The sequence below is a fragment of the Orcinus orca genome, chromosome 3 (genome assembly GCF_937001465.1).
Source record: "Orcinus orca chromosome 3, mOrcOrc1.1, whole genome shotgun sequence".
NCBI lineage: Eukaryota > Metazoa > Chordata > Mammalia > Artiodactyla > Delphinidae > Orcinus > Orcinus orca.
This window is the reverse complement of record NC_064561.1, coordinates 52,698,532-52,718,671: the sequence shown is the minus strand read 5'-3', so window position 1 is coordinate 52,718,671 and position 20,140 is coordinate 52,698,532. Positions and strand designations below refer to the sequence as shown.

Sequence of the window (20,140 nt, the reverse complement as noted above, 5' to 3'; positions counted from 1 at the left end):
GATGGAGAGATATACCATGTTCTTGGATTGGAAGAATCAACACTGTGAAAATGACTATACTACCCAAAGCAATCTACAGATTCAATGTAATACTTATCAAATTACCAATGTCATTTTTTACAGAACTAGAACAAAAAATCTTGAAATTTGTATGGAGACACAAAAGACTCCAAATAGCCAAAGCAATCTTGAGAAGAAAAAAAAACCAAAAAACAGATCTGGAATCAGACTCCCTGACTTCAGACTATACTACAAAGCTGTAGTAATCAAGACAATATGGTCCTGGCACAAAAACAGAAATTTAGATCAATGGAACAGGATAGAAAGCCCAGAGATAATAAACTCATGCACCTATGGTCAACTCATCTATGACAAAGGAGACAAGGATATACAATGGAGAAAAGACTGTCTCTTCAATAAGTGGTGCTGGGAAAACTGGACAGCTACATGTAAAAAAATGAAATTAGAACACTCCCTAACACCATACACAAAAATAAACTCAAAATGGATTAGAGACCTAAATGTAAGACCGGACACTATAAAACTCTTAGAGGGAAACACAGGAAGAACATTCTTTGACATAAATCACAGCAAGATCTTTTCTCACCCACCTTCTAGAGTAATGGAAATAAAAACAAAAATAAACAAATGGAACCTAATGAAACTTAAAAGCTTTTGCACAGCAAAAGAAAGTATAAACATGATGAAAAGATAACCCTCAGAATGAGATAAATATTTGCAGATGAATCAATGGACAAAGAATTAATCTCCAAAATATATAAACGGCTCATGTACCTCAATATCTAAAAAATAAACAACCCAATCCAAAAGTGGGCAGAAGACCTAGATAGACATTTCTCCAAAGAAGACATACAGATGGCCAAGAAGCACTTGAAAAGCTGCTCAACATCACTAATTATTAGAGAAATGCAAATCAAAACTACAATGAGGTATCACCTCACACCAGTTAGAACGGCCATCATTGGAAAATCTATATTACCATATGACCCAGCAATCCCACTACTGGGCATATGCCCAGAGAAAACCATCATTCAAAAAGACACGTGCACCCCAATATTCATTGCAGTGCTATTTACAATAGTCAGGTCATGGAAGCAACCTAAATGCCCATCGACAGATGAATGGATAAAGAAGATGTGGTACATATAGAGAATGGAATATTACTCAGCCATAAAAAGGAACGAAACTGGGTCATTTGTAGAGACGTGGATGGACCTAGAGACTGTCATACAGAGTGAAGTAAGTCAGAAAGAGAAAAACAAATATCGTATATTAATGCATATATGTGGAATCTAGAAAAATGGTATAGATGAACCAGTTTGCAAGGCAGAAATACAGACACAGATGTAGAGAACAAACATATGGACACGAAGAGGGGAAAGTGGGGGCGGGGAGGGATGAATTGGGAGATTGGGATTAACATATATTCACCAATATGTATAAAATAGATAACTGATAAGAACCTGCTGTATAGCACAGGGAACTCCACTTCGCTGTACAGTAGAAACGATCACAACATTGTAAAACAACTATATCTCAAAAAAAAAAAAAAAAAGTCCAAGCTGGACCAAATGAAGCAGGCTATTTGGATTTGGAAGTAGGCAGAGGTTTCCTACCATTACAGACAGGTGTTTGGGGAAATGACTACATGAATGCATATAAAGAGGATTTCACTTTCCCTGGGCAATGGGGTAGATTTGCAAAAACTTCAAGTGCTATGAGGCCCAACAACTAATGTAAAGGGACAGAGCAGGCTGGGCATGTAACAATGGGGATGGTGGGAAGGGGGGGGAGCTGGAAGCACGTGCCTTAGCCTGTGCCTTTGTATGTCTTCAGCCTGGAGTCATCTTCCTCCAGATCTTTGCAGAACTGCCTTCTGCTCCGTTGGGGCTCACTCACATAGCCTATTGCCTTGCTCTGTATTCCCCATGGCATTTCTCTGCAAGTTCTAAAAATACCCTGCTTATGCATTTATACATTTCTGTCTGTTTTGTCCATCTCTTTGGAATTTAGTAGGCATTCAATAAACACTCAATAAACACAGCCCTGAATGAAATCAAATAGCAAACCAAACAACCCATTCAAATGTCCCATCAAACAAAATCTGCAATTTAGTTCTCTTGCTCTGGCGGTCAGGTTTGAGGTACTGTTTCTGGAGCAGTTCTGGCGCAATTCCAGGGAAATACAGAGATGCTAAAAATATCACTGGAAGGTTGGACGGCAATGGAGGTGTTCTATATACTAGATTTTTCAAGATCCAGAGTATAAAATGGAGAGTTCAGAAGGAAAAGAGAGGGAGAGAGAAATTATCCTTATTTTTACTAGAGTAAGAATATCAAAAAGCATTGACATAAACTTTCAACCTTACCGTAGTAGCTCCACCTTGCTACTCAGGCAAAAATATCCTAAATTGGGGAAGAAGTGAGAGAAAATTAAACATGTAAGACACAGAGTTCATGAGATTTTTTTTCCAAACAAGTATATTATTACTGTTATTACTTTGATAAGAACAAAATCTGTACAGACCTCAGAAGCTGAAAAAATTAATTTACAAGAAAATATTTTTAAAAAGAAGGGGAAAAAAAACAATCTGGACCCTCGCCTGATAACTCCAGGTAACTTTTTTTGAATCTGTAGGAGCCAAATAAGCCCCTTAGTGTAAAGTATCTCATGTTTACTAATAGTTTAGTGTATTCACCCACATGTCCCAACTTACTTTAATGCAATTATATTTCACTGTAAAAAAAATGGAGGATTGTGTTTCTTCCATAGGTGACCAATTTTACACACACGCACAACTGGTGGAAGGAGACCAGGAGGCCCTGGATGGCTGCCTTGTGAACCCCTTTGTTCTACTCTTAGCCCTGAGATCATGTATCCCTCTCAATGTCCCATTTGCTTCTTCTGTTAAGTGGGTGTTGTAACACCCTCAACAATTTCACCCCCTATAGGGCCAAAACTTGGTCTTTGAGGGAAGGGGGAAAGGAGTGAACACATCTTATATATTACAATGGTTTGCTGCCTTCCAAACCCCAACTCTACCTAATCAACACTTATTTCTCCATATTTAATTTCTCCTATGGAGAATTTAAATATCATGTTTCTCTCTATGGGACAATAATTTTAAGATAAAGAAAAAATTAAAAAAGAACAAGGTAAAAACCAAGGAAGTTATGTGAAATTCAAATCATGTGGTGTGTAGGGCTACAGGCAGTTTGGCTCAAGAAAACTCCCGCAGGCACAGTCCTGAGGTGACTTACTTTTGCTAATCATGAAAACCAAAAATGTGAGCAATGATACCAAGGCAGTAACACAGACTCCAATGTAGACTCCCTTATTGGTGCTCATCCATGGATCTTGTGCCAGCGTCACAAGCTAAGGAGACATCAGCAGATCAAAAAAAAAAAAAAATCTTCTTAGAATTATGGGTAGAAAACATCTCTGAAAGTAATGTACACAGACACACTTATCTTTATTGGCCTTTGGCTAGTTCCGGATCATGAGGGGACGACCAAATGATTTAAAGTTATAACCATGTGGTGAAATTCTAAGACAATTTAGAATTCAAAATGTATTTGGGGATGGTGGAAATGTTTTATCTCTTGCTTGCGGTGGTATTTACAGAGGTGTATACATTTGTCAAAACTCAAACTGTACACTTCAAATGAGTGTGTTTTATTATACGTAAATTATACCTATTTTAAAAAATTAATAAGCTATTTTCATAAATAATCCTCTTATGATATTAAAAAAGAAAACAACAATTTTTGTTCCTATATAAGTTGACGTGGTGGTGTTATCTCAAGCTATGTGAATGTGTTCAATTATTAAAATTGGCCCTTGATTACAAAACTTTTTTTTTAACTAGAATTCAAGATTCCATCTATGTATTTATAAATGGACTTGAAAGTAGATGCTCATATACATGGCCCTGCTTAACAATTAAAATGTTGCACAACTGGAAAGAAATACAACTTTATTTAAATCTCCTAGTATGGTTCATAAGGGATCATCACCTCCCGGAATAAAACCGAAATACACCATGCATCATGTTCAGCCCCTTTACATAACTTAACTCTAATCCTAAAGAGGCCCCATGAGGTAGGTATTTTAACAGGAAGGAAGTGAAGATCAGAGAAAAAGATTAAGTCTCAAATCTCTTCCTGCATAAGAGTTTAATCTCTGGAGTCAAAATTCCAGCTCTTTTACTTAGTTGCTGTGTGACCCTAGACATGTTATTTATCCTCTCTGAACCTCTGTTTCTCTGTCTGTCAAATGCAGATTAAATAGGGTTCTTGGGAAAGATAATTTAGGTACTTCCTGATCAACACTATGAGGAACACAAAGGATGGTGACTTACAATATGAGCTGTCCTTGCTTAAAGGGGGAACAGCCATGTGTCTTGGGAGGGAAAAGCTGTGTAATTACCTTACTTGTGGGGGGTAAAGTGGTTACATGGAACATGGAGTTACAGGAAGCAGGCTTTGCTTCCTTTTTAAAAATATTATGTTACATGAAAACTGCAGTTTCATTTTAGAATGTGCAGCTAAGCATAAAGAAAGGAAAACAAAAATCAACCATAATCCCAACATCCAGAAACAGCCACTATTACCATTTTTCATTACATACTCTTCTAGAATTTTATCCTAGTGTTTTTCTTAACAGAAGCAGTTACTATATTCAATATATACTACAGTATATACACTACACACACACACACACACACACACACACACACACACACACATTTTTTGGTCGTGCTGCACGGCATTTGGGATCTTAGCTCCCCAACCAGGGATCGAACCAGCACCCACTTCGTTGGAAGCGCAGAGTCTTATTAACCACTGGACTGCCAGGGAAGTCCCTACACTATTTTAAAAGTTAGTTTTTTCATTTAACAATCAACACTGTCTTCTCATGTCAGTAAATGCACTGCAGTGACAACATGTTTAATGGCAATAAGCGGGCATGCTTAACTGACTAAGTAATTAATCCCTTATTATTGAACATTTAGGTTGTTTATAACATTTTCATGAGTATAAATAACAGCAATGAACATCTTTTCTTATACATCTTCACATATTTGTTCAATTCTCTCCCTAATATGGAGTTCAGGAAGTTGATTTACTGGGTCGAAATATATGCTGCTTGGTTTCAGGATACCTGGGAGACACCTTGACATCTTCAGAGTCAAGGCACAAAAAGCCCACGATTTTGCCTGTTGTGAACTTGCTTCTACTTGCTGCTAAACATACCTGTCCTGCCGGTAACTGAGGTAAAGAACAATCTCATCGTTCAGAATGTTTGTTTCTTTTTTCTTAATCCAGCTATAACAATATAACAGTCATTTACGTTGTGGCAGTTCTGCTATTTAACAGGCATGTACAAATTCAGCACATATCCATCAGATCAATCAGGGCCCATACCATAAGAGTTGTTAAAATCTTCAATATCATTCCTATGTAGTGGTGCTCTCGTTGTCACTAAGGTATGTAACATAAGGCCATTTGACCTCACACTAAATAACCCCACTTTGCCTGAGCTTGAATTTCTCTTACAATGGCCATGCTGCAACTTCTCACCAATTGTGATCAGGATGATGCTCATACCTGAAGCTCTTTAGGTTTGTTGCTTCTAAGAATTATTTGCACATGGTCAAAGGAAAGTTGGTTCACCCAAGGGAGCCAAAAGTAAAGGACCTATTGATAAATTCTTCTAACTTAGAAAGATGAGGTTTTGATGAACATTATAAGAATAAAGCCCCTTAGATTTTTCTCAATCTAACTGTGGAAAAAGTATGACAACATCCTACAGAATCACAAATTTTTTCAAGATGTTAGGACCTTAATAAGTCATCATATGGGGAGGTTTATGTATAGAAAGACTCAGAAGTGGCCTCAAAATTTCTATATAGGAGGACAATTGGGTTGGAAAAGGATATTAGGGGGCCTATGTTTAAGCAAGCACACTTTCATTTATGTAATACTTTTAGTTGGGATGGTCCCCATTCCACCACATCAATTCAAAGCGCGTTACTTCTCTAACGATCACTGAAGCCGTCCTTGGTATGTAACGTTAACGCATGATCCTTGAATTAATTCACTCGTTTTTTCTAATTTTCTGGGCAGGAGAAAGTCTGTAGTGTGTGTGTGTGTGTGTGTGTGTGTGTGTGTGTGTGGAGAGAGAGAATAAAATATCACTTTTCAGGTATTTCTGACAACTAGTGCATCTATATAAACTTTTTAAGTTAATTAAAGCATCCCTATCTAAGAGTCAAATTCTTTTCTTCCTTTATTTGAAATGTGTGGACTAGTCTTACAATAACAATCTCTAAATGTAACTTGCTTCCAGGGAGACATACAAGTGAATCTGGCTAATAAAGTAGGAAGGAATATGCTTACAGTTTGATTGTTATGCCAAAGGGCATCTGGAGACTGGGTCACAGTGCCATACCCATCTGCTCAACAAGAAGGAAAATGAATTAGAAAGACAAAAAGTATTGAATTTTCACTGCAAACACCAAATATATTCACATTGCCTTCTGGTAATGAATGAAAAGTTGAATAATCATATAGCTAAATGCTGTAGGCTTGCAAGAGTTATACCAAGTTACTAACATTTATTAATTTAACCTGTAAGGTTGTGCTTCTTAAACAGTTTTGTCATGGACCCTTCCAAAATGAACCCTTTTTTTTCTCTCTGTGGAAAAAAATGCACGTACACAGAAAGTTTACCTACAATTTTAGAGGAGTCATAGTGGCCCATTATCAGAAGTAGGTTAAAAATTGCCACTTAAAGTTATGTAATTAATATTTTCATGACAGCTAAGAAGCTGCCAGTGAGGATGCTCGGAGGCCATTGCACATCCAAAGAGCAGAACCACCCCGTTCAAAATAGTTGTTACATTGGTTTTATATTCAAAATGTGTGTGAAATGTACTAAGATATCTGAAATAGGTGGCATCCAACTCCTACATTATATGCCACAGTGCCTAGACATTGTTGCAGAAGTGCTTTAGAAAATACGTTATATCAGCCCCAAGGCCAAAGTATCTTATACTACCTAAAACCCCAATATAAAAGGATATCATGCCTTAAAGTTTTGAATATCCAAATTTTAATAGTGTTTAAAATATCTTGTTTGTCATACAGAACATATACTGTTGGCCCTCCTAAGCAACTATAGGTCAAATACAGGTTTCTTTTTACTGACCACTTTACATCCTTATACCAATTTTTTAAACCCCATTTTATAGATGAGGAAACAGATCTGAAATGGTTAAAGTTTCCAACTCTAGTAAAAGACAATAGCCTCAGCTCATAACCACCACACACATTGCATTCCCATTCGGTGAAAATACTGCAGGTCTTAGGAATTTCCTTAACTACTGACAAAGCTATAAAAATGTCACTGTCTGGGCTTCCCTGGTGGCTCAGTGGTTGAGAGTCCGCCTGCCGATGCAGGGGACACGGGTTCGTGCCCGGTCTGGGAGGATCCCACATGCCGCGGAGCGGCTGGACCCGTGAGCCATGGCCGCTGAGCCTGCGCGTCCAGAGCCTGTGCTCCGCAACGGGAGAGGCCACAACAGTGAGAGGCCCACGTACCGCAAAAAAAAAAAAAAAAAAAAAAAAGTCACTGTCCAGTGGCAATGAAACTGGACTAACTATATCCCCCCAAATTTTTACACTTTACATTACTGTGTCTACATTTTATTCATTCCGACACTACTTCTTAGAGAGCCAAAGACAATATCTACAGTCTAGGCTCTGTGTATGACTTGTGTTATAACCTTAAGTAAGTACTTCAGGTACAGAATGGGTGATGTTGCAAAAACAGCATAAAAAAATAAATAAATAAAAACAACATGGACTTGGGTCAGATAAAACTTGACTTCAGTTCTGACAATGTCCCTTGGCAATGTGACCTTGATCAGGTCCTTTGCATATACATTTATGTATGTATGTACGTATATATATATATTTATATTTCTAGCTGGGGTAACCTTGAACTACAAGCTGTTGATAGCACTTGTCTGTCTCATAAAGTTGTCACATTAGAAGATGCACTAAACACCATATTAGAGAAATATCAGCTATTATCATTATAATATCATTATAACTATTATGTTATAATGAAAGGAGCAATAGGGGGAGGAACACAGTGCAATGGACTTTCCAAACATCACGTCCTTCCTTCCTCACAAACACGCAAAATGAGGAATGCAACAACTGCCCATGGGCACGCAGCCAGTAACTGGCAGTTGAATTGGAAGCTATCAATCCCCAAAGCAGAACTAAAGAGCCTCCCCAGTCTGGCAATGGCAGTAAGGAAGGTCTGCCCTGAAAGAATTAAATGAGGTAATATATGACAGTTTGCTGGCACATCCATCTGTCAAAAGGTGGGTAGCAGGCCATATGATGCCCAAACTTCCTTCCAGATTAACATTCTTTGCTTTCTGAGGCTTTAACCCACGGAATTCTGACTGGGGCACTATAAGGATTTGGCTGGAGAGCCTCACAGACACTGACAAGATGGCAGCAGTCACAGAAGTCATGGGGACACAGCTGCTCCAATGTCTGTTCCATTCTGGAAAGCTCTACCCTGATCAGGTTTTAGTGACATATTTTAGAGAACGATTCTCCACTCCTACTTTCTTCTTCCTCATCGCATAAAAGTGGGGGTTGCAGCTGCTCCTACTGCTGTTACTTTGTATTTTAATCTACTTTCACTTTGTTTCTGTGCCCGGAAACAGTTCACACTAAGGAGTCCACTTTCGAAACCAAATGTCACCATTGGCTAATCCCAAGTGAATTGGTCCCTCTCTGAGTTTCACTTTGGCTCCATTTTAAACTAACCAGCTTGCAGGAATGACTGGCAAAAGGTAGGCCATACTGGGGGTCCACTACAGATTGGCAACTCCTGAGCACGATGAGTCATGTGCACGGGGAGTCTTGCAAAGCTTCACCTTGTTTGGATGTATCACAGGCACAAGGACACATAAGCTAGCTCTGAATTACAAAGGGGTTCTGCATGTGGCACTCCCCAAATTTACCACCATAGGTAACAGAGGTGGGGAAGACTTTTGTTAATTATTAATTAAATTAATATTTAATTCCTTGAGGTCCCTTTAAGGTGACAGTACTGTCCAATGTCTGAGTCTTGGTAATGAGCCTCAAAGCAATGTTCTTGGTACCTTGGCTCCTTCTGCAGTGGGGTGGAATAGCAGAATCTCAGCGGGGCATGCCTCTTTGGTGCCAGTGTCATGTGTCCTCAACCCATCTCAAAGTGTCCATGTGAAATGAAAACTTGACAAGGCAGAAGGGGAGCCTTCTGGCTCTACATAGCCTCTGGGTCTTAGAGGAAGCATAAACACAGGTGACCAGTTTGGTCCGGACCAGCAGTTTGGATTTAATTGTTTTAAGGCTCTGGCCCAAGGGAGTAAGCCCAATACTAAGTTTGAACTCAAAGCTGGTTCATTTAATTTAGAAAAATACTGATATGCATGTGGATGTTCCCAAATCATATAAGCTGTCTATGCCGCTCAGTTGTATGTATTTCTGGACATTCTAAGTAATAGTCATAATTGCCACTAAATCTATCACTTACCTTTTAACTGTGTCCCAAGATCTTTATCTCATTTAATCCTTGCAAGAATTCTACAAAATCAGTAACATTCCATCCATTTTACAAAGGATAAAAACTGATTCAAAGAGGGTAAGACGTTTGTTCAAGTCGCATAGCTGACTGGAGTAGCCAGTGTTGGCACTCAAGGCAGATCTGTCTTATTCCAGAATATGTGTTCTTAACAATGTGCCGATGTTCATCAAAATTTGAAAGCTCCCAGGTGTTCAGGAAAGAAACGGAAGTTACCTGTTGAGCAAGAGTGCGATGGGGAGCCGGTTATATTTGTTTCTTGCTGTGTGGTAGGCTGGGTTTCCGCTCTCTGCGTAGGAGAAGATAAAGAAGCTACTGGAATGACAAGAATGGAAGAATGGTGTTCAATCTGTGGAGGAAAATTTCCACCCCCAAGAAAAATAAAAAACAAAACTACAATCAGGAGTTACCCTTTGACTCTTTCTTAGAAAATATTCAAGGATGGCCTTCAGGCAGTATACTGCCACATAGGTATTTCATTATCATGAATAAATCTGATCTAGAGAATGATCTGGAGAGCTTATCAATAGACAGAATTATTTCACTTTTTATACTCCTAGGATCCCCCTGAAGCCTACAACAGTGCATCTTATGTAGGACACCCAATTAAACTTTTATTCATACCAATGACGTTGCACTTTTGTGGACCAGGGCCTTGAGGTGGGCACTAATCCACTCTCCCCGCTTCACAAGAACCCCAATCTGGTTTTCCTCACCTTATTCAAGTTCCTAATTATCCATCCGCACATCTTTCCAGGGAGATGCACACACTGACCAGCATGGAAAACATACTGAGAATATTTAATTCCTTGAGGTCCCTTTAAGGTGACAGTACTGTCCAATGTCTGAGTTTTGGTAATGAGCCTCAAAGCAATGTTCCTGGTACCTTGGTTCCTTTTGCAGTTGTGTTTTGGTCACTCTTTTTTTTTTTTTTTTGCGATACGCAGGCCTCTCACTGTTGTGGCCTCTCTCGTTGCGGAGTACAGGCTCCGGATACGCAGGCTCAGCGGCCATGGCTCACGGGCCCAGCCGCTCCGCCGCATGTGGGATCTTCCCAGACCGGGGCACGAACCCCTGTCCCCTGCATCGGCAGGCGGACCCTCAACTACTGCGCCACCAGGGAAGCCTCCGGTCACTCTTTTCATAAGACTGATTTCCTGTGTTATCTGATTCATCTTCCATTTCTCACCAAAAAGCTTCACCAAGAGTTCTCAGGGTTCTGTTTCCTTTTCCTTTCTTGAAATCTCTTCTTTATTTTCTATCAGACATTTCACTTTACCTGCAGAGTTGACCACTTGCCTCTTAATAAGATCTTTACATCCCTTCCTCTTAGAGCAGCACAGAAAATCAGAGCAAGTTAGTGGTGCTGGCTGGACAAGAGTTCCCAAACCTGGGCTTTCCTCATTGCCTCTCACTGGTCTTTCTATTTCCACTCCCCCACCATGGTCTTCACATTTCAACATCATCTCTTCTCTTGTTTTGAACTGTCTTTTGTTTTTGGTGGGGTTTGTTTGTTTGTTTTTGCTTTCCTCTAATGCTCAAATCTGTAACAGTATGTGGCTCTCTTTAGGAACTATAGGAATTAAGAACAAGATGAATCAGAAAGTCAGATGATCAGCGTCTTCAGTCAACTTAAATCCGTGCAAAAGACCTCTTGAGCTTAACTTCATCTGCTAGTTTGGGTCTTTGTGGTCATCTTTCTTTTCTCCTCTGCTCCTACAACTTTATATCCAACCAGTGCATGAATATTTTAGGCAACTAGCATGGACGGGGCACAGAGCACAGAGAGGGAATGGATGTAAAGATAAATTCCCCTGCCCTGGATCTGCTCCAGTGTTCACCTCCTTTCTATACTGTAAAGTTCAACTCTAAACTCAAACTCTTTAGGAAACTATCAGGATGCCTATAAGACTCAACTAATACTATCCCCCAGGAGGTCACATAAACCAACACCTTCCTTCTGAAACTCTGCTTTAAACAAAGGCCGTAACTTACACATGTTCACCAAACAAGGAGCACTAAGCCATCCGCCTCTGCAGGCACAAACTATTAAGAAGCTAACTCAATATTGAGAAAGTCAACAGATGCTCTAGTGTGTTCGCTGCCTGGAACAAAACTATTTTTCTTACAAAGTTTTATGGCTCTAAAATCCCAGTTTTAACCTAAAGACGTCTCTTTGAAACTCAGTTCAAAGTCCAATCCTTCAGATCCCTCCTGGTTCAACGGGAATGAAGGGAAATCGATATGTTCCATCAGACTTTTTCAGCTAAAAGGTTGTGACATTTGTGTTATTCCTCAGGATCCAGAGCCACTTTAAAGTGCCAAAGGGTTGTGGAGGCTTTGAGAACCTCCACTAAAAAGTTACATTTTTAATCCAAAAAATAGAAAGTTTGAACCTAAACATGTCCTCAGAATGGCAAGCTATTTCCCCAGCTTTAAGTCAAATTATTCTCCACTTGTATTAACCTAAACTTTAATCTAACATAAAGTTGAACTATGAACTATGTAGCCAGAACTGAAAAAACAAACGTGTGCACTCTAAATCCCATAAGTCCTTAAATCTGATGTTTACTTTGTCATCAGTATAAATAGCATTACTCTGCTACATAAATAAATTAAAGGACGCCAGAAGCAAAACTGTGTAAGTCACTGACACCCTGAAAAGACAGGGTAATTGTATGAAGGCTTTTCCAGTGAGAATGCCAGATCAGGACAAATTCATCCAAACATAAGCTCTATGTTCATAATAGAAGGCAGCAAAGGCCCAACATTCAAATTAAAGGGGACAATCTTGACTCAACCATTTTCTATTCGTATGACTGTCAACACTGAACTTAGACTCTGTGCCTCGGACCTCACGAATGTAAAATAGGATTGAATCACACCTACAAGGCATAGGATTGTCATAAGAATGAAGTGGCTTAATACTTGTAAAGCAGTTAGCATGGTTCTAGAGTAAACATTAACTTCACTGAAATCTTATCCTCAAGTGTTGGGTGCGACTTCAGAATGGATTAAATGATCTCTATTCAGAGCTCCTTGTAAGGACAGAATCTCATTCACCTGACCCTGTTCTGGCATCCCCTATTTTTCCTCATAAGTCTGTGTTCAACTGGGCCAAATCCCCACCATCCTCCTTAGATGTCCAAGATCAGTGGTCTGGCTTTTTTATTTCTTTTTTTTTTTTTTTTTTTTGCTATTAATGAATTCCTTTGAGAATCTGATAAAAAGTTATAGGGTCTCCTCACTCTGAAGATGCTTATACATACAAAAGGTGAATATAACATGGGACGGAGGTTCACAGATTCTGTGAAGCCAGGTTTGGAAGCCTATTCAAATCCTTACCCCAGATTGCACTTCTGCCTTAACACAACACCCTGGATGGTCTATATCCTCCCTTTTAAAGCCTTCTGGGCTCAGAAGCACATCTGTTTACCTGGCTGGAGGTTCTCTGTGGGTGCTGGCACTGGAAGAGCAGAGGTAGAGGCCCTCGTTGTTGTTGGAGCAGTGGTGACCATCGTTGTTGGTAGAGCAGTAGTGGTCGTCATTGGTGGTGGAGTAGTAGTAGTGGTAGTTGGTGGAGTAGTAATGGTGATTGTTGTTGTTGGAGTAGTATTAGTGGTGGTAGTTGGTGGTGGAGCAGTAGTGGTCGTCATTGGTGGTGGAGTAGTAGTGGTGGTAGTTGGTGGTGGAGTAGTAGTGGTGGTAGTTGGTGGAGTAGTAGTAGCAGTGGTCATTGGTGGAGTAATAGTGGTCATTACTGTTGTGGTAGGTGGAGCTAGAAATCAACATGAAAGCAAGGATTCATCAAGCAGCAGGAAACAAGAGTCATGTGCTGGGCCTGTGCACCAACACAACCACTGGGACTGTCCCCAGGCAGAAGTGAGCACTTATCTCCCATGAACTCGGAGTTCTCCTCATTGGTCAACTAGAATATGTGACTGAGGAGGGAGTGAAGACATGTTCACAACAAGGAAACAGCTGCATTGAAAGGAGTATATATGGGGAGGTTTGGAGATAAAAAAATGACACCTGGGATTTGTATCGAAGCCCTTTGAAAAGACTAGTCCCACATATCAGATTTATGTATCTTCATAAAGGTCTGTGGGGTAGGGAAAAAAGTCTAGAGCCTGAAGCCGTGTTTGTCCTCAGTGGCGTGTGACTAGGACCTAAATAGTAGTTCCCAAGAACCAGAATATTTACCAAACAAATAGCATTCCGTTCAGTCAGTCCTAAGGGTACCCTCCCAACAGACCTGCATCCTAAATGTGGATTAATTCACACCATTAACAAACGCTAGATAACACAGATGCCTTGTGCATTTGGTTTGAAGGTGGACTAGACCTTTTAAGGTTCCTTCCTTCCTAAGGGATAATAACAAAAGGTAATGACTTTGTCTCTTTCCAGAGTCAGAAATGGTATAGGACTCCAAACCACTTACTGAAGTCCTCAGAGCTACCCAGAGAAAGAACTGCAACTAGGATTAACCCAAAACACAGTGCCTGGCACAAAAGCAGAAATTGTAGGATTGAATCAAGAATGTGTAGTTTTTTCTCACCAGGCATCTTTTTTGCCCCCAAGAAGTATTCTTAAATTTCAACTCTACTAACTATAAATTAGAAGCTCAAATCTCTTGAATAGGAGACAATTGGTGTGAAAACTCTTTTGAGGGTTTGACGTCAATTTAATTTGGAAACTAACTAATTTTTGCCTTAAAGAAGAAAAACGTTTTTTTCAACAAATATTTATGAGTGTCTATTATGTACAAGGCATTAGTAAATGTTTTAGGCTTTGGGGGTCCTGTGATCTCAGTGGTAATTGCTCAACTCTGTCTGTGTGAAAACAGCCATAGACAGTATATAAACTAATGGGTGTGGCTGTGTTCCAATAAAACTTTATTTATAAAACTGTTGGTGAGCCTGTTTTATAATCTGATCTGGTCCTAGGGCTACAGTTTGCTGACCCTGCTCTAACAGTGTGGTTAGAGGTTTTTAAGAAGAGTGCAATCCAAACCCCTCCCTTCAGTTTGAAATCAAATCTAGAGAAAAAAGGAAGCAAGCAAAAAAGTCTGATCAAAGACTATAAAAAGGAAGAAACCTAATTGGCTTGTTTAACTAATGTGTCTTCCTCAGCGGTAAGTATTTTCTGAGGAAGAATCTAGGAAACTAAGGGTAGAGGAGCTGCTGAGGAAGAGCCCTAACAGAAGGTTGAAAAGTAAGCTGATTCTGTGAAAAGTGCAAGAAAACTTAAGCAAAAAATTGGATTGGAGGCAGAGAGTCACTTTGGCTCAGTTACGGACCCGTTTCCCACTGGACAGAGCAGTGGCTTTGTAAATATTCATCTATTAAAGAATTTCTAAGCACTCTAAAAGTCCCCTACTGGGACCTCCCTGGTGCTGCAGTGGTTAAGAATCCGCCTGCCAATGCAGGGGACAAGGGTTCGAGCCCTGGTCTGGGAAGATCCCACATGCCGCCGAGCAACTAAGCCGGTGCGCTACAACTACTGAGCCTGCGCTCTAGAGCCTGAAAGCCACAACTACTGAGCCCGCAAGCCACAACTACTGAAGCCTGCGCGCCTAGAGCCCATGCTCCGCAACAAGAGAAGCCACCACAATGAGAAGCCCACGCACTGCAATGAAGAGCAGCCCCCGCTCTCTGCAACTAGAGAAAGCCCGTGCGCAGCAACGAAGACCCGACACAGCCAAAAATAAATAAATTAAAACAAAACAAAAAGAAACAAAAAAGTCCCATACTAATTTCTTTCTCTATCCTTTTTAAAAAATATTCAGCCAGACCAATCAGATAATTTCACAACTCCAAGAATAATCTCTTCTCCACACGTTGCCTCGTCACATGTCTACAGCTCCAGCCTCTTTTGGTGTCTTTAAATTGCCTCCTACATATAGGTTCCCCAGAGTCAGCTATTTGCTGCATCAGAATTGACTTTATTTTACCTGCCTTTATAAAGGACACAAGCCAAGTACAAAAGTTGGGAGATTGCAATATCAAGTTCATTTAAATCAAAAAAGAGTCATAGCTTATGAAGGCCACAGGTATTGGATTCTGTTGTCAATAGAAGACTTTAGTGGGAGAAGGTTCATTAGGTAAGAGCATCAGAAACCAGGAAATCCTGAAGAACCTGCTCCTTTCATCAAATGGCAAGAAAAATTAGGATGTCTACATCAAGATGGAAAAATGTAAACTTCCCAGATTTTTGGATTTTATGAAATTCTTAAAAGCAACAGGTGAACGTTATTGAGATGCAAATGTTTTCATACTGCAATAAAGCCATTTTATTTTTTCAACAGTCAATTTAGTGATATGGTGTGAAATATGCTTCAAAAAATCCAAGACAGGACAGAGGGAGGGGGTGAAACTATATAGGCTTATACAATATATATGCAACAAGACTGAGTTGATGATTGTTAAAGCTAAATGATACATCTACTTGACAGGACCTTATATTACCTATTTCATATGTATGAATTCTCTATAAGTCTTAAAATGTTAAGACAGGACACTTGAGAATTCTTCTAAGACATAACCTCAGAGAAAAGGGCAGTTCTTCAAGTGGAATAAATTTACCTCAAAATGTTCACTATATTTCACTGTGGAACAGTGAATGATTTTTCATGAACCAACTAGCATTTTTGAAGCACTGCTTTAGGAGATAGTTTGCTGACTGGGAAGATCTCTAGACTATGGTCTTGAATCAAGGTTAGTCTTTTTTTTTTAATTAATTTATTTTTTATTTTATTTATTTTTTACTGTGTTGGGTCTTAACACTTCATTCTACACTAATAGAAGTTATCCTATTCCAAAAGTTATTAGAAAACAAGATTATAGGAACCTCCTCTTTCCCTAATAAAGGAAGACAGTTAATATCAAACAGAAAACTCTTATCTCTGGGAACCCACAGGAAGTAATTAAAGGAAGGAGGAAGACAAGCTCACCTGGCTTTATACTCAAGTCTAGGGTGATTTTTATATCATTGAACCACCCTTTCTTCTCAACACGGCAACAATACAAGCCACTGTCAGCCTGGGCTGCATTCTCTATGGTCAAAGACACATCCCCTTCACCAATGTTTCCGTTTAGCTTATAACGTTTGTCCTTCTGAAAGGTGACACTGTATCCATTAGTCCAGATAATGTCACTTCCACAGCGAGTTAAAGGACATGCCCCTTGGCCCCAGCACATGCTCGTGACTTCTCCACCATAGGTGCAGGGTAGCCTGACAGACTGACCCTCCACTCCAGTCACTCGTGGGTAAGACGTTACACCATCTGTAAATAAAGAGAAACCTGAGCATGAGGTCTCAATATTTTAACTTTAATTTCATTCTCATTTTTTTTCTTTATATAGCTTATTTGGTTTGTAATCATCTGACTATATCTTGAGTTTTAAAATTTAGTATAAGCATTTTTCTATGTTAACATATTCTTTAGCAGCGTTACTATTTACTAGATATATTTGTAGATAAAACATCATATAAACGTTTTCCTGTATTCAGGATTATTTCCTAATAGGAAAAGATTTCCAAGAAAGAAAGTATCAGGGTAAAGGGCAGAAATATATTCAGTCTCTTGGTGAATATGACCAAATTTCTTTCCAAAAGGTTTGAAACAAATGATACTCCAGTAATGCATGAGTGTGTGTGTACTTCATCCTGTGTTTGACAGGTATCTGCTTATTTAATAGGTAATACATACATGCGGCTTTTCCTCTCCCCTAGATTCAATCACTGTCTCAGTTGAAATCTGTTTTAAGAAGTCTATTGCATTTAAAGTTTTGATTTTCAATTTTTATTGCAATTTTAAAAATTGCTATTGCAAATAAAGTCACCTCACAACCCCTTATTTAAAAAAAAAAAAAAAAAAAGCAGAGCTAATGTTTTACTTAAAGCAGCATTGACTAGAAGGCAGAAGCCTAGTAAACTCTTCAGAAATCAGTTCTTAGAAAAAAGGGTTTATAATAGTTTCAGGAGGAACTGAGGCTTATCACGCTTTACGATCAATCCAAAAAATTTAAGCAGGGATCCTTTCTCGTGAGTTGATGACAGCCCTGCAATGCAGGTGGTAAGGTCCACTTACCCAGGTGAAACCAAAAAATCGGAGAATATTCGATCAAATACTAAATTTTGCCTCTTAAAAACAAATAGGCAGGAGAACTCTCTCCTGTGGCAGTGGCTTAAAAAACCCTGCATTGCCAAATGCAGTCTGGGTGGTCCTTGAAAGAAATCTGAGATTCAACAGTTAATCATAGTTAGGACTGAGCTGTGAGTTTGGGAAATGCTCTGGGAATAAAACACTCACTGTTACATAAATTAAGAGTCTATATTTTTCACTGGAATTCTGATAATATTTAATTTTGCTTAATGTCATTTTTGGACTACAAAGGTAATACATGCTAATTATAAAAATTTAAGTTTTAGAAGTATAATTTTAAAATGTACTTTCCTCACATTCCCACCTCTAGAGATTGTTTTTAAAACTTAGGATATGTCTATTTCTAAAATTTTTCCCTATCTCACAGAATGTTTTGAATTAACATATTTTTCTTTTTAAATTTTTTTTTTGGCCACACCGGGAGGCATGTGGGATCTTAGTTCCCCAACCAGGGATCAAACCCTCGCCCCCTGTTTTGCAGTCACGGAATCTTAATCACTGGACTGCCAGGAAAGTTAAAATATTTTCTTTTTAAAAGAGATAGTTGCACATGGTTAAAAAAAATCAAACGGCACAAAATGGTACAATAAAGCACTCGTCTCCTTGCCACCCTATCCCCTTTTCTTCTTCCCGTCCCCTTCCACACCGTGATAACAACTGTTACTCTTTGCTACATACACTTGAGTAATTCATGCATACACAACCATCTACCTACTCCTTTTTTTGGTTTCAACACAAATGGCAGCACATGTCATCCTGTACTGCATGGTACCTTGTTCACCTACCCATAGATTTTGTAATTCTTAGCATTTATGCAATTTTTTTGGTTTAAGGTGTCAGCCTGGTTCTTTGGTCACTAGTTGACCCCATTACCTTCCAACAAACCCCAAGAACACCTACCCTCCCCCACCACCCCCACACCCCCACACACACTCCCCCTTCCTCAGCGCTTCCAAAGTACAGCCCACCTATTCACTTACCTGTCAGAAGGAGTATGAGGCCCAGGATGGCTACCCACGGATGCATGATGGTATCGGCCTGAAGGAAAGACAGAGCACGCTAGTTGGTGTGCCCCCAAACCAGATGGTATCAGAACGAGTCTTAATTCTCAGATTGCAACTTCTCCTTTCACCCTGATGGGGGGAATCACATAAGACTACCTGCTGGAAACAAGACCATGCAAAGGCTTCAGGTCTGTTGGCTCCAGGTGACTGAGGGCTCTGCCCCTTCCAACAGAAAGGCAAAGGTGTCCTCTGAAGCAGTCCCCTCTTCCCCAGCTCCTTTCCTATACTTAGAATCCAAACTGACTCCAGGTGCTGACAGAGGAGATAAGGGAGCAAACAGGAAGGAAACCAGAGGCCGGCTTAGCCAAGGACACCAGAGCAAAGACCAGACTTCCCGTGGTAAAGGTGCACTTACCCTTTGCCTCGAAGATGAGAGTCAGCTGGCCTTCTGGCGAGGGCAGGGGACTTCCTTCCTGCTCTGTGGCCACAATGGCTAGTCTCCAGCCTCAGTCAAATTGTCAAGTGCCCACTGATATAAAAACGCACAACATGAGAGTTGTGAGTTTCAGTTTTCTTTGGGGACTTACTGAGGACCGTCTTTGGCCCAGGAGACTGCCTTTCAGAGAGTTCTGAGGAACCTCTCCCAAGAGACAGAGGTGGAGAGATAAGCATATATATGATTTTGGAGAAGTACAATCAGGCACACATCTCGGTAGAAGGTTGCCGCTGGTCACAAGGAACAGATATCTCAGTTCTAGTGCTTTTCTAAGTACGGGAAGATGAAAGAAATTTGGATTCATAAAATTTTCTCCTGAAAACATCTAACTATCTGAAGGCCTGTTCAACCAGTTTTCCCAGAGCACAGAGTGCCATTCCTGATCACTGCCCTGAACTCCTTTCAGGGTGTATTGAACATCAGGGACTACAGTGGCTAGTGACTTAACTCTTATAGAATCAGATGGAGAGTGACACTGTATAGCTGGCAGTGCCCCCTCATGGTTATAAATTCAATCATTATTTGGGAGGCAATTCAGGACCATTTTATCCCATGGCGCTAAGAATACTCTTTCCTCAGTCAGGCCAGGATTCTGTTGATCCTCAGTTTGCTATTATTGGACTAGGCACGGCTAATAGTAGCTAAAAGTCTCTGGACCACCTGTCTTACTAGTCTGCTATGGTCCAGGCAAAGATTCCCTCTTGTTGCTTCTTCCCATATCGAGAGTTACACTATTACAATCTTGAGTTCATAAAGAAATATATATATGTGTGTGTCAATCATTTCAAGTTGCCTAGT

General features: G+C 39.8%; 2 protein-coding genes across 2 annotated transcripts in view; one reads left to right on the top strand and one right to left on the bottom strand.

Annotated features, from left to right (window-relative positions):
• Positions 1–20,140, top strand: part of SGCD (sarcoglycan delta) — a 745,702-nt gene that overhangs the window by 655,674 nt on the left and 69,888 nt on the right. The window lies entirely within an intron of this gene.
• Positions 1–20,140, bottom strand: part of HAVCR1 (hepatitis A virus cellular receptor 1) — a 45,791-nt gene that overhangs the window by 6,760 nt on the left and 18,891 nt on the right. Inside the window, exons 3-10 of the mRNA XM_049707829.1 lie at positions 19,262–19,375; positions 18,823–19,005; positions 16,628–16,960; positions 13,112–13,453; positions 9,892–9,990; positions 6,423–6,478; positions 3,282–3,396; positions 2,390–2,426 (exon numbers count right to left, since the gene is read on the bottom strand). Of these exons, the coding sequence (XP_049563786.1) occupies positions 2,390–2,426; positions 3,282–3,396; positions 6,423–6,478; positions 9,892–9,990; positions 13,112–13,453; positions 16,628–16,960; positions 18,823–18,868 (1,028 nt within the window). The 5' untranslated portion in view covers positions 18,869–19,005; positions 19,262–19,375. The remainder of the gene's footprint in view (positions 1–2,389; positions 2,427–3,281; positions 3,397–6,422; positions 6,479–9,891; positions 9,991–13,111; positions 13,454–16,627; positions 16,961–18,822; positions 19,006–19,261; positions 19,376–20,140) is intronic.